This window comes from Salmo salar, chromosome 03 (genome assembly GCF_965601325.2).
Source record: "Salmo salar chromosome 03, fSalSal1, whole genome shotgun sequence".
Lineage (NCBI taxonomy): Eukaryota > Metazoa > Chordata > Actinopteri > Salmoniformes > Salmonidae > Salmo > Salmo salar.
The window spans coordinates 2,380,134-2,393,856 of record NC_138293.1 but is presented as its reverse complement, the minus strand read 5'-3'; the positions used below and the strand labels follow the sequence as shown (position 1 = coordinate 2,393,856).

At 41.6% G+C, this 13,723-nt stretch overlaps 1 protein-coding gene across 2 annotated transcripts in view; it reads left to right on the top strand.

Moving 5' to 3' along the window:
* The window catches only part of rnf2 (ring finger protein 2), a 33,660-nt gene extending 20,830 nt beyond the window's left edge, over nt 1-12,830 (top strand). Inside the window, exons 6-8 of one of the 2 annotated variants that reach the window (XM_045714390.2) lie at nt 2,549-2,730; nt 4,344-4,533; nt 7,656-12,830. In XM_045714390.2, the coding sequence (XP_045570346.1) occupies nt 2,549-2,730; nt 4,344-4,533; nt 7,656-7,757 (474 nt within the window). In that variant the 3' untranslated portion in view covers nt 7,758-12,830. Of the gene's footprint in view, nt 1-2,545; nt 2,731-4,343; nt 4,534-7,655 lie in introns of both variants that reach the window. The other variant, XM_045714389.2, reaches the window with a different exon arrangement.
* The last annotated feature ends 893 nt before the right edge of the window (nt 12,831-13,723 follow it).

Below are 13,723 nucleotides of genomic sequence, written 5' to 3'. Positions count from 1 at the left end.
GTGCAGGGTAGTAATGTATTGTGTATATGGGATGGGATGGGTAATGTGCAGGGTAATAGTAATGTATTGTGTATATGGGATGGGTAACGTGCAGGGTAATAGTCATGTATTGTGTATATGGGATGGGTAACGTGCAGGGTAATAGTAATGTATTGTGTATATGGGATGGGTAATGTGCAGGGTAATAGTAATGTATCGTGTATATGGGATGGGTAATGTGCAGGGTAATAGTAATGTATTGTGTATATGGGATGGGTAACGTGCAGGGTAATAGTCATGTATTGTGTATATGGGATGGGTAACGTGCAGGGTAATAGTAATGTATTGTGTATATGGGATGGGTAATGTGCAGGGTAATAGTAATGTATCGTGTATATGGGATGGGTAATGTGCAGGGTAATAGTAATGTATTGTGTATATGGGATGGGTAACGTGCAGGGTAATAGTAATGTATTGTGTATATGGGATGGGTAACGTGCAGGGTAATAGTAATGTATTGTGTATATGGGATGGGTAATGTGCAGGGTAATAGTAATGTATTGTGTAGATGGGATGGGTAATGTGCAGGGTAATAGTAATGTATTGTGTATATGGGATGGGTAATGTGCAGGGTAATAGTAATGTATTGTGTGTATGGGATGGGTAATGTGCAGGGTAATAGTAGGGTAATAGTAATGTATTGTGTGTATGGGATGGGTAATGTGCAGGGTAATAGTAATGTATTGTGTATATGGGATGGGTAATGTGCAGGGTAATAGTAATGTATTGTGTATATGGGATGGGTAACGTGCAGGGTAGTAATGTATTGTGTATATGGGATGGGATGGGTAATGTGCAGGGTAATAGAAATGTATTGTGTATATGGGATGGGTAAGGTGCAGGGTAGTAATGTATTGTGTATATGGGATGGGATGGGTAATGTGCAGGGTAATAGTAATGTATTGTGTATATGGGATGGGTAACGTGCAGGGTAATAATAATGTATGGTGTATATGGGATGGGTAATGTGCAGGGTAATAGTAATGTATTGTGTATATGGGATGGGATGGGTAATGTGCAGGGTAATAGTAATGTATTGTGTATATGGGATGGGTAATGTGCAGGGTAATAGTAATGTATTGTGTATATGGGATGGGTAACGTGCAGGGTATTAGTAATGTATTGTGTATATGGGATGGGTAATGTGCAGGGTAATAGTCATGTATTGTGTATATGGAATGGGATGGGTAATGTGCAGGGTAATAGTAATGTATTGTGTATATGGGATGGGTAATGTGCAGGGTAATAGTAATGTATTGTGTATATGGGATGGGTAATGTGCAGGGTAATAGTAATGTATTGTGTATATGGGATGGGTAATGTGCAGGGTAATAGTAATGTATTGTGTATATGGGATGGGTAACGTGCAGGGTAATAGTAATGTATTGTGTATATGGGATGGGTAACGTGCAGGGTAATAGTAATGTATTGTGTATATGGGATGGGTAATGTGCAGGGTAATAGTAATGTATTGTGTATATGGGATGGGTAATGTGCAGGGTAATAGTAATGTATTGTGTATATGGGATGGGTAACGTGCAGGGTAATAATGTATTGTGTATATGGGATGGGATGGGTAACGTGCAGGGTAATAGTAATGTATTGTGTATATGGGATGGGATGGGTAATGTGCAGGGTAATAGTAATGTGTTGTGTAGATGGGATGGGTAACGTGCAGGGTAATAGTCATGTATTGTGTATATGGGATGGGATGGGTAACGTGCAGGGTAATAGTAATGTATTGTGTATATGGGATGGGTAACGTGCAGGGTAATAGTAATGTATTGTGTATTTGGGATGGGTAATGTGCAGGGTATTAGTAATGTATTGTGTATATGGGATGGGTAGTGTGCAGGGTAATAGTAATGTATTGTGTATATGGAATGGGACGGGTAATGTGCAGGGTAATAGTAATGTATTGTGTATATGGGATGGGTAATGTGCAGGGTAATAGTAATGTATTGTGTATATGGGATGGGATGGGTAATGTGCAGGGTAATAGTAATGTATTGTGTATATGGGATGGGATGGGTAATGTGCAGGGTAATAGTAATGTGTTGTGTAGATGGGATGGGTAATGTGCAGGGTAATAGTAATGTATTGTGTATATGGGATGGGATGGGTAATGTGCAGGGTAATAGTAATGTATTGTGTATATGGGATGGGTAATGTGCAGGGTAATAGTAATGTATTGTGTATATGGGATGGGATGGGTAATGTGCAGGGTAATAGTAATGTATTGCATATATGTTGCGTGTAATATATATTTTTATTTTCCATTTCAAATCTGTTCCTTTGTGAAGTGCGGGGGGTTTACATGTTTTGTTGTAAAGTGGGCGTGTAAATGCATACGAATGTCCATTTTTGTTGAGTAAATGACACCCAGGAATATAATGGCAAGATCTCCAGTCAGTGTGTCTTTCCTCGTTTTTAAAGCATCTCATCGCGTCAACGTTTTATGCCCTGGGTTGTGTTCAGCGTTTCTCATCAATCTCATCAATCACAGCAGGAGGCGGGTCCGAGCATCAAGCGTACCAAGACGTCAGATGACTCTGGTCTGGACATGGACAACGCCACGGAGAACGGAGGAGGAGCTGGAGGAGACATGGCCGTGGAAGGAGCCAGCGAGATAGAACTGGTGTTCTGTCCTCATCCTACGCTCATGGACAAGGAGGACACCGTGCAGACCAGGTAAGGGATCTGAGGTTGAGTGGGATACGGGATGGGGTGGTTTGTTCCAGGTGTAGAATCTGCACAATATTAAAGCTGCGTTATGTACATTTTTTTTTGCGTGACCGAAAGTGTCATTGAACACAAGTCTGAGAAGCGTTAGATCTGTTCTATGTGTTATGGATCTGTCGTTCTCATTTAAAGCCAGTCTGAGAAGCGGTAGATATGTTCTATGTGTTATAGATCTGTTGTTCTCATTTAAAGCCAGTCTGAGAAGCGGTAGATATGTTCTATGTGTTATATATCTGTCATTCAAAGCCAGTCTGAGAAGCGGTAGATGTGTTCTATGTGTTATATATCTGTCATTCTCATTTAAAGCCAGTCTGAGAAGCGGTAGATCTGTTCTATGTGTTATATATCTGTCATTCTCATTTAAAGCCAGTCTGAGAAGCGGTAGATCTGTTCTATGTGTTTATATATCTGTCATTCTCATTTAAAGCCAGTCTGAGAAGCGGTAGATCTGTTCTATGTGTTTATATATCTGTCATTCTCATTTAAAGCCAGTCTGAGAAGCGGTAGATCTGTTCTATGTGTTTATATATCTGTCATTCTCATTTAAAGCCAGTCTGAGAAGCGGTTGATATGTTCTATGTGTTATATATCTGTCATTCTCATTTAAAGTCAGTCTGAGAAGCGGTAGATCTGTTCTATGTGTTCTATTTAAATTTTAAATTTTGCGTTAAATTTTGCGTTTTGTCTTTTATTTTCGATTTTGTACTTCAGCTTCAAACTGCTGAAAATACAATATTGTAGGTTATGGAAAAGATATTTCACAGCAGTTTAGATGGTACAAACTGAAATGAGATTAACAATTAGAATTTCAGCAACTAATAATTGCAGAGCGATTTCTGCATAGTGCACCTTTTAAATCTTTAGAATGACTGATGTAGTGTTGGTTTTCTAATCTGCGTAGGCCTGTGTTTTCTAATCTGAGTAGGCCTGTCTCTTCTAATCTGAGTAGGCCTGTCTCTTCTAATCTGAGTAGGCCTGTCTCTTCTAATCTGAGTAGGCCTGTGTTTTCTAATCTGAGTAGGCCTGTGTTTTCTAATCTGCGTAGGCCTGTGTTTTCTAATCTGAGTAGGCCTGTGTTTTCTAATCTGAGTAGGCCTGTGTTTTCTAATCTGAGTAGGCCTGTCTCTTCTAATCTGCGTAGGCCTGTCTCTTCTAATCTGAGTAGGCCTGTGTTTTCTAATCTGAGTAGGTTCTGTCTCTTCTAATCTGCGTAGGCCTGTGTTTTCTAATCTGCGTAGGCCTGTGTTTTCTAATCTGCGTAGGCCTGTGTTTTCTAATCTGCGTAGGCCTGTGTTTTCTAATCTGCGTAGGCCTGTGTTTTCTAATCTGTGTAGGCCTGTGTTTTCTAATCTGCGTAGGCCTTTGTATTTGAATCCTGTCTGTGGAAAACAGTTAAATGGGGAAAGTTTAGATCGTGAAAGTCTGTGTGTATCTTTCTAGACCTCTCAGGCAATGTGTTGTGGTATTGAGTTAGGGCCCAGGTTCATCAAGAAGTCTGCTAATGCAACTGTGTGTGTGTGTGTGTGTGTGTGTGTGTGTGTGTGTGTGTGTGTGTGTGGTAGTGTTGAGTTTGTTCCCAGGTACATCAAGACGTCAGGTAACGCCACAGTGGACCACCTGTCTAAGTACCTGGCTGTGCGTCTGGCCCTGGAGGAACTGAGGAAGAACGGAGAGGCCAGCCCCGTCAATGTAGACGCTGCCTCAGAGAAACAATACACCATTTATATCCCTACAGCCAACGGCCAGTTCACGGTAATAATACAATATGTTACTACAAATACTACAACAATACACCATTTATATCCCGACAGCCAACGGCCAGTTCACGGTAATAATACAATATGTTACTACAAATACTACTACAATACACCATTTATATCCCGACAGCCAACGGCCAGTTCACGGTAATAATACAATATGTTACTACAAATACTACTACAATGACGAGAAAACAATACCTTCAGACCATAAATTATATAATTATTGTGCAATTAGTATCTAGAGGCTACATTGAGGTTTTTCTTTATATTAGGCCTTCTGGCATTAGTGCTTAAGTCCAAGTTTTAGCGTCTAACTTTACGCACGCCGAATAGCCTACTAGCCAACTGATTTTAGGAACGAGCAGAAAACGTTTACATTGATCCACTGAGGCGAAAAATAAACATGTTGGAGTTTAGTTTAATAAGAGATAATCTGAGAAATGGAGAGTTGAAAATAGAGAGAGAGGGCCTGAACAGTTTTGTTTAGGAAAGACTTGAACTGGTAAAAGAGAATGTCGTGTGAGGCTCGATACTATACTGATCATATACTAATTCTATACTGTGCTAATGATATACTATACTATACTAATTATATACTATACTAATTATATACTATACAAATTCTATACTGTACTAATTCTATACTGTACTAATTATATACTATACTAATTATATACTATACTAATACTATACAAATTCTATACTGTACTAATTATATACTGTGCTAATTATATACTTATACTATACTATACTATACTAATTATATACTATACTAATTATATACTATACTAATTATATACTGTACTAATACTATACAAATTCTATACTGTACTAATTATATACTGTGCTAATTATATACTTATACTATACTATACTAATTCTATACTATACTAATACTATACAAATTCTATATTGTACTAATTATATACTGTGCTAATTATATACTTATACTATACTAATTCTATACTATACTAATTATATACTATACTAATTATATACTAATACTATACAAATTCTATACTGTACTAATTCTATACTGTGCTAATTATATACTAATTCTATACTGTGCTAATTCTATACTGTACTAATTCTATACTGTACTAATTTCATACTGTACTAATTCGATACTGTACTAATTCTATACTATACTAATTTTATACTAATCTATACTGTGCTAATTCTATACTATCCTGTACTAATTATATGCTAATACTATACTAAATCAATATTATACTAATTCTATACTGTACTAATTCTATACTAATTCTATACTGTACTAATCATATACTGTACTAATTATATACTAATACTATACTAATTCTATACTATACTAGTTCTATACTAATACTGTACTAATTATATGCTAATACTATACTAATTCTATACTATACTAATTCTATACTGTACTAATGATATGCTAATACTATACTAATTCAATACTATGCTAATTCTGGTCTATGCTAATTCCATACGATACTAATTCTGTTCTATGCTAATTATATACTAATACTATACTAATTATATACTGTACTAATTCTATACTGTACTATTTTATACTGTACTAATTCTATACAAATTCTATACTGTACTAATTATATACTGTGTTAATTATATACTTATACTAATTCTATACTGTACTAATCATATACTAATTCTATAGTATACTAATTATATACTAATACTATACTGATTCTATACTGTACTGATTCTATACTGTGCTAATTATATACTAATTCTATACTGTACTAATTCTATACTGTACTAATTCTATACTGTACTAATTCTATACTGTGCTAATTATATACTAATTCTATACTGTACTAATTCTATACTGTACTAATTCTATACTGTACTAATTTTATACTAATTCTATACTGTGCTAATTCTATACTATCCTGTACTAATTATATGCTAATACTATACTAAATCAATATTATACTAATTCTATACTGTACTAATTCTATACTAATTCTATACTGTACTAATTATATACTGTACTAATTATATACTAATACTATACTAATTCTATACTATACTAGTTCTATACTAATACTGTACTAATTATATGCTAATACTATACAAATTCTATACTATACTAATTCTATACTGTACTAATTCTATACTTTACTAATGATATGCTAATTCTGGTCTATGCTAATTCCATACGATACTAATTCTGTTCTATGCTAATTATATACTAATACTGTACTAATTCTATACTGTACTAATTCTATACTGTACTAATTCTATACTAATTCTATACTGTGCTAATTCTATACTATCCTGTACTAATTATATGCTAATACTATACTAAATCAATATTATACTAATTCTACACTGTACTAATTCTATACTGTACTAATTATATACTAATACTATACTAATTATATGCTATACTAATTCTATGCTATACTAGTTCTATACTAATACTGTACTAATTATATGCTAATACTATACTAATTCTATACTATACTAATACTATACTAATTCTATACTGTACTAATTCTATATTGTACTAATTCTATACTTTACTAATTATATGCTGATACGATACTAATTCAATACTATGCTAATTCTGGTCTTTGCTAATTCCATACGATACTAATTCTATTCTATGCTAATTATATACTAATACAATACTAATTCAAAATTATATTAATTCTATACTATTCAATACGATGCTAATTCTATACTGTACTAATTATATGCTAATACTATGCTAATTCTGGTCTATGCTAATTCCATACGGTACTACATCTATACTATGCTAATTCTATACTAATTCTATACTATTCAATACGATGCTAATTCTATACGGTACTATTCCACTGTTATGCTAATTCTATACGATCCTAATTCTATAGTATGCTAATTCTATACCATGCTAATTCTATTCTTTACTAATTCTATACTATACTAATTCGACGATCACAAGACGGACTTCAAATAGGCACACACTCCTAGTTGTCACCCAGGTGATCGTTAGCCTAGTGTTGCGTCTAATCGCTGGTCACCCAGTTGAGCTTGTGTGTATATAATGCAACTAGTGAAATGTGGAAAGAATTTCCTCCTGAAAGACGATAAATCAGTCAATGCTCTCTGCCGGTCCTCTAGGTGCTGAACGGGTCGTTTTCTCTGGAGCTTGTCAGTGAGAAGTACTGGAAGGTGAACAAGCCCATGGAGCTGTACTTCGCCCCCACCAAAGAGCACAAGTAGACCACCTGGAGTACACCTGGGGGGTAGACCACCTGGAGTACACCTGGGGGGTAGACCACCTGGAGTACACCTGGGGGGTAGACCACCTGGAGTACACCTGGGGGGGTAGACCACCTGGAGTACACCTGGGGGGGTAGACCACCTGGAGTACACCTGGGGGGTAGACCACCTGGAGTACACCTGGGGGGAAGACCACCTGGAGTACACCTGGGGGGTAGACCACCTGGAGTACACCTGGGGGGAAGACCACCTGGAGTACACCTGGGGGGTAGACCACCTGGAGTACACCTGGGGGGCTAGACCACCTGGAGTACACCTGGGGGGCTAGACCACCTGGAGTACACCTGGGGTGTAGACCACCTGGAGTACACCTGGGGGGCTAGACCACCTGGAGTACACCTGGGGGGTAGACCACCTGGAGTACACCTGGGGGGTAGACCACCTGGAGTACACCTGGGGGGGTAGACCACCTGGAGTACACCTGGGGGGGTAGACCACCTGGAGTACACCTGGGGGGGCTAGACCACCTGGAGTACACCTGGGGGGGTAGACCGAATGATACCGTATTCCCTGTGTACCAGGGTAATGTCAGGAGGGAATAGGGTTCCATTTGGATCACAGTCCTGGACGAGACCTGCCAGGAGGACCAGGTGTCTAATGGACACTATGGACTCTCACTCTCCGTCTCTCCCCTTTTCTGATCTCTCTCTTTCTCTCTGTCTCTCCCCCTTTCTGATCTCTCTCTTTCTCTGTCTCTCCCCCTTTCTGATCTCTCTCTTTCTCTCTGTCTCTCCCCCTTTCTGATCTCTCCATCCCCTTCTGATCTCTCTCTTTCTCTCTGTCTCTCCCCCTTTCTGATCTCTCTCTTTCTCTCTGTCTCTCCCCCTTTCTGATCTCTCTCTTTCTCTCTGTCTCTCCCCCTTTCTGATCTCTCTCTTTCTCTCTGTCTCTCCCCCTTTCTGATCTCTCTCTTTCTCTCTGTCTCTCCCCCTTTCTGATCTCTCTCTTTCTCTCTGTCTCTCCCCCTTTCTGATCTCTCTCTTTCTCTCTGTCTCTCCCCCTTTCTGATCTCTCCATCCCCTTTCTGATCTCTCTCTTTCTCTCTGTCTCTCCCCCTTTCTGATCTCTCTCTCCATCTCTTTCCCTGTTTCTGATCTCTCTCTTTCTCTCTGTCTCTCCCCCTTTCTGATCTCTCTCTTTCTCTCTGTCTCCCCCTTTCTGATCTCTCTCTCTCTCCCTCTCTCTCCCCCTTTCTGATCTCTCTCTTTCTCTCCGTCTCTCCCCTTTTCTGATCTCTCTCTTTCTCTCTGTCTCTCCCCCTTTCTGATCTCTCTCTTTCTCTCTGTCTCTCCCCCTTTCTGATCTCTCTCTTTCTCTCTGTCTCTCCCCCTTTCTGATCTCTCTCTCTCTCCCTCTCTCTCCCCCTTTCTGATCTCTCTCTTTCTCTCCATCTCTCTCCCTGTTTCTGATCTCTCTCTTTCTCTCTGTCTCTCCCCCTTTCTGATCTCTCTCTCTCTCCCTCTCTCTCCCCCTTTCTGATCTCTCTCTTTCTCTCCGTCTCTCCCCTTTTCTGATCTCTCTCTTTCTCTCTGTCTCTCCCCCTTTCTGATCTCTCTCTTTCTCTCTGTCTCTCCCCCTTTCTGATCTCTCTCTCTCTCCCTCTCTCTCCCCCTTTCTGATCTCTCTCTTTCTCTCCATCTCTCTCCCTGTTTCTGATCTCTCTCTTTCTCTCTGTCTCTCCCCCTTTCTGATCTCTCTCTGATCTGTCTCTCCCCCTTTCTGATCTCTCTCTTTCTCTCTGTCTCTCCCCCTTTCTGATCTCTCTCTCTCTCCCTCTCTCTCCCCCTTTCTGATCTCTCTCTCTCTCTCCCTCTCTCTCACCCTTTCTGATCTCTCTCTTTCTCTCTGTCTCTCCCCCTTTCTGATCTCTCTCTTTCTCTCTGTCTCTCCCCCTTTCTGATCTCTCTCTCTCTCCCTCTCTCTCCCCCTTTCTGATCTCTCTCTTTCTCTGTCTCTCCCCCTTTCTGATCTCTCCATCCCCTTTCTGATCTCTCTCTTTCTCTCTGTCTCTCCCCCTTTCTGATCTCTCTCTCTCTCCCTCTCTCTCCCCCTTTCTGATCTCTCTCTCTCTCCCTCTCTCTCCCCCTTTCTGATCTCTCCCTCTCCGTCTCTCCCCCTTTCTGATCTCTCTCTGATCTCTCTCTGATCTCTACACCTCTGTTTAACCATGTCTGGTGTATATTAGTTGGTAACATGTTAGTATATGGGGCCTACACATGGAAAACCATCCATCAGCAAGCCATAACATCTTCATAAGCATTACTGGGGACATAACTGCAGTGCCAGGGTGGTGATCAGGAGGGCAGTGCCAGGGTGGTGATCAGGAGGAGGGCAGTGCCAGGGTGGTGATCAGGAGGAGGGCAGTGCCAGGGTGGTGATCAGGAGGAGGGCAGTGCCAGGGTGGTGATCAGGAGGAGGGCAGTGCCAGGGTGGTGATCAGGAGGAGGGCAGTGCCAGGGTGGTGATCAGGAGGAGGGCAGTGCCAGGGTGGTGATCAGGAGGAGGGCAGTGCCAGGGTGGTGATCAGGAGGGCAGTGCCAGGGTGGTGATGAGGAGGAGGGCAGTGCCAGGGTGGTGATCAGGAGGAGGGCAGTGCCAGGGTGGTGATCAGGAGGGCAGTGCCAGGGTGGTGATCAGGAGGGCAGTGCCAGGGTGGTGATCAGGAGGAGGGCAGTGCCAGGGTGGTGATCAGGAGGAGGGCAGTGCCAGGGTGGTGATCAGGAGGGCAGTGCCAGGGTGGTGATCAGGAGGAGGGCAGTGCCAGGGTGGTGATCAGGAGGAGGGCAGTGCCAGGGTGGTGATCAGGAGGAGGGCAGTGCCAGGGTGGTGATCAGGAGGAGGGCAGTGCCAGGGTGGTGATCAGGCGGAGGGCAGTGCCAGGGTGGTGATCAGGCGGAGGGCAGTGCCAGGGTGGTGATCAGGAGGGCAGTGCCAGGGTGGTGATCAGGGGGGGGCAGTGCCAGGGTGGTGATCAGGAGGGCAGTGCCAGGGTGGTGATCAGGGGGGGGCAGTGCCAGGGTGGTGATCAGTGTTGCACCCTACTAAACACAACCCTGGTGTTGACCAGTGGTAGTTCATACCAGCGGACTAAACTCTGAAACTAGGTCTCAAATGTCTGCTTGTTCTCTATGTAGTGGACTGCTTGGACCACAGCCCTACTGACCCTGGTCTAAAGTAGTGCACTGCATGTGGAATAGGGGGCCATTTGGGATAACCTGAATGTATTATGACTTGCTGTCTGAAGGTGTTGTGACTAGCCAGTGGTCCTGTTACATAGCCCCTGTTGTAGAGTCCTCTTACTGAGTTAGTACCTGCTCGTTCCAGGGCTGTCTACCTTCTACCTGCTCTGGATAGAGGTAGTACCTGCTCGTTCCAGGGCTGTCTACCTTCTACCTGCTCTGGATAGAGGTAGTACCTGCTCGTTCCAGGGCTGTCTACCTTCTACCTGCTCTGGATAGAGGTAGTACCTGCTCGTTCCAGGGCTGTCTACCTTCTACCTGCTCTGGATAGAGGTAGTACCTGCTCGTTCCAGGGCTGTCTACCTTCTACCTGCTCTGGATAGAGGTAGTACCTGCTCGTTCCAGGGCTGTCTACCTTCTACCTGCTCTGGATAGAGGTAGTACCTGCTCGTTCCAGGGCTGTCTACCTTCTACCTGCTCTGGATAACTGTGGCTGCTTTGGGACCTTGGATTGTCTTTTTGTATCTGGGGTTACGGGGAGTTGGGTTGGCGATGGGACGGTGTGGGAGGCTTCTAGAAGATCTATTACCACTGTGTACGTACCGAGGGCTTCTGGTATGTTATGTTCTCAACCGACACAATATCAAGAAGCTTGTTTTCTGTTAAACCCCGTGATATCTGTTGTATCTGTTGACATTGGAATGTGTCTCAAATGGCAGACTGTTCCCTATTAAGTGCAATATACACAGGGCTCTGGGCTATAGTAGTGCACTATGTAGGGAATAGGGCTCTGGGCTATAGTAGTGCACTATATAGGGAATAGGGCTCTGGGCTATAGTAGTGCACTATATAGGGAATAGGGCTCTGGTCTAAAGTAGTGCAGTATATATGGAATAGGGCCCTGGTCTAAAGTAGTGCACTATATAGGGAATAGGGTTCTGGTCTATAGTAGGGCACTATATAGGGAATAGGGCTCTGGTCTATAGTAGTGCACTATATAGGGAATAGGGCTCTGGTCTAAAGTAGTGCACTATATAGGGAAAAGATTGCCCTTTGGGACGTTAACTTTAATAATGTCGCTGTCACCTGACTGATCTGGTAACCATGGAAAACATCTGATACGACCCAACGACATTCTATTAGACAGACTTCATCTCGTTATTTACCCATCTCTCTAGTCTGGTTGGCTCTCGTTCTGTTGTCCTAGAAATGGTCATCGTTTACAGCAGGGTCTGGGATCCGTTTGGATCAGGCCGTGGAATAATCTCTATACCTTCTCTCTCTGAGGAGGACCTGTGTGCTCTGACAAATAAAAAAAAAACACTCATAGAAAACCATGAATTAAACTAGTATAAGAATGAAATTGAGCCCAACCCTGTTTCATAGTAACATTTGATTATCTCAGCAGGTTAAAGTCTAGTTCAGTATAACATGGTATTGTAGTTACACCTTTTGTTCATTCATCTCAACCAGGAATGTATCACTCAAACTGATCCCAACACACCTAAACTGTATGCAAGTGATCTGTCTGTGGACATAAACCAACCAGCTCTATTCATCACCTTCAAGCTTAATGAACTGTGTGTGTGTGTGTGTGTGTGTGTGTGTGTGTGTGTGGGGACACAAATTGTGTTTTCTCCCCCACAAAAAATATTTCATAACGATGATACCATGGAAGAAACATTTTACAAATATACTTTTTAAAAGCATGTTGTTCGGTTATTATTATTATTTTTTTTTTACAATTTTCTTTGCATAAATATCTGTTTTTGTTTTGGGAAAACTGCAAACTGCATTAACTGTTTGGAAAATAAACAACAAAATATGTGTAAAACATGGAACCCACGATATCTCAATGCTCCGCTGTGAAGTTTCCCCTAGTTACTGATCTGGGATCAGCTTTTCCCTCCCCCAGTCCTTCCCATAACCATTAGTGGGGGAAATGTCAAACTGACCCAAGATCAGCATCTATGGAACAAATTCACCCAACACCTTTTTTCACCACCACCTCTTCAGGGGTGTGTTTTAGACATAAAACGTTTCGGGGGGGGGGGGGGGGGGGTGAGATTTCCCAAATCTTTGTGGTACTTTTTAAGGCTGGATCTGCAAACATTACTAGTCTTAATTCATGATTCCTCCGTTTCCCCATTCCTCACCTCCCTCTCAAAGCGCGTTGGAGGAGACGAGGACGGAGGAAGCAAGGATTTGACAGCCAGTAGGGTCATCCTTGTTTTTGGATGCTCTGGATCGACAACATGTTCCAGTTCCTGCCAATTTCCATCGACTTCGCACAGCCGTTGAAGAAGAGGAGTGGGACAAACATCAACAGCCTGATCAACTCTGTGTGAAGGAGATGTGTCACGCTGCATGAGGCATACCAGATACTGACTGGTTTTCTGTGCCAGGGTGGTGATCAGGAGGGGCAGTGCCATACATTAAAAAAATAAAAAATAAATCTGTGACCAACAGATGCATATCTGTATTTCCAGTCATGTGAAATCCATAGATTAGGGCCTAATGAATTAATTTACATTTACTGATTTTCTTACGAACTGTACACACTTGAAATTGTTACATGTTGCGTTTTTTTATATTTTTGTTCAGCGTAGAAACAGGTGAACAGTTTTGGAACACTGAGCCATTGACTGCCTGCAGCAGGTAGTTGTTATGAATGGGTTTGCTGAGCCATTGACTGCCTGCAGCAGGTAGTTGTGTATGAATGGGTTT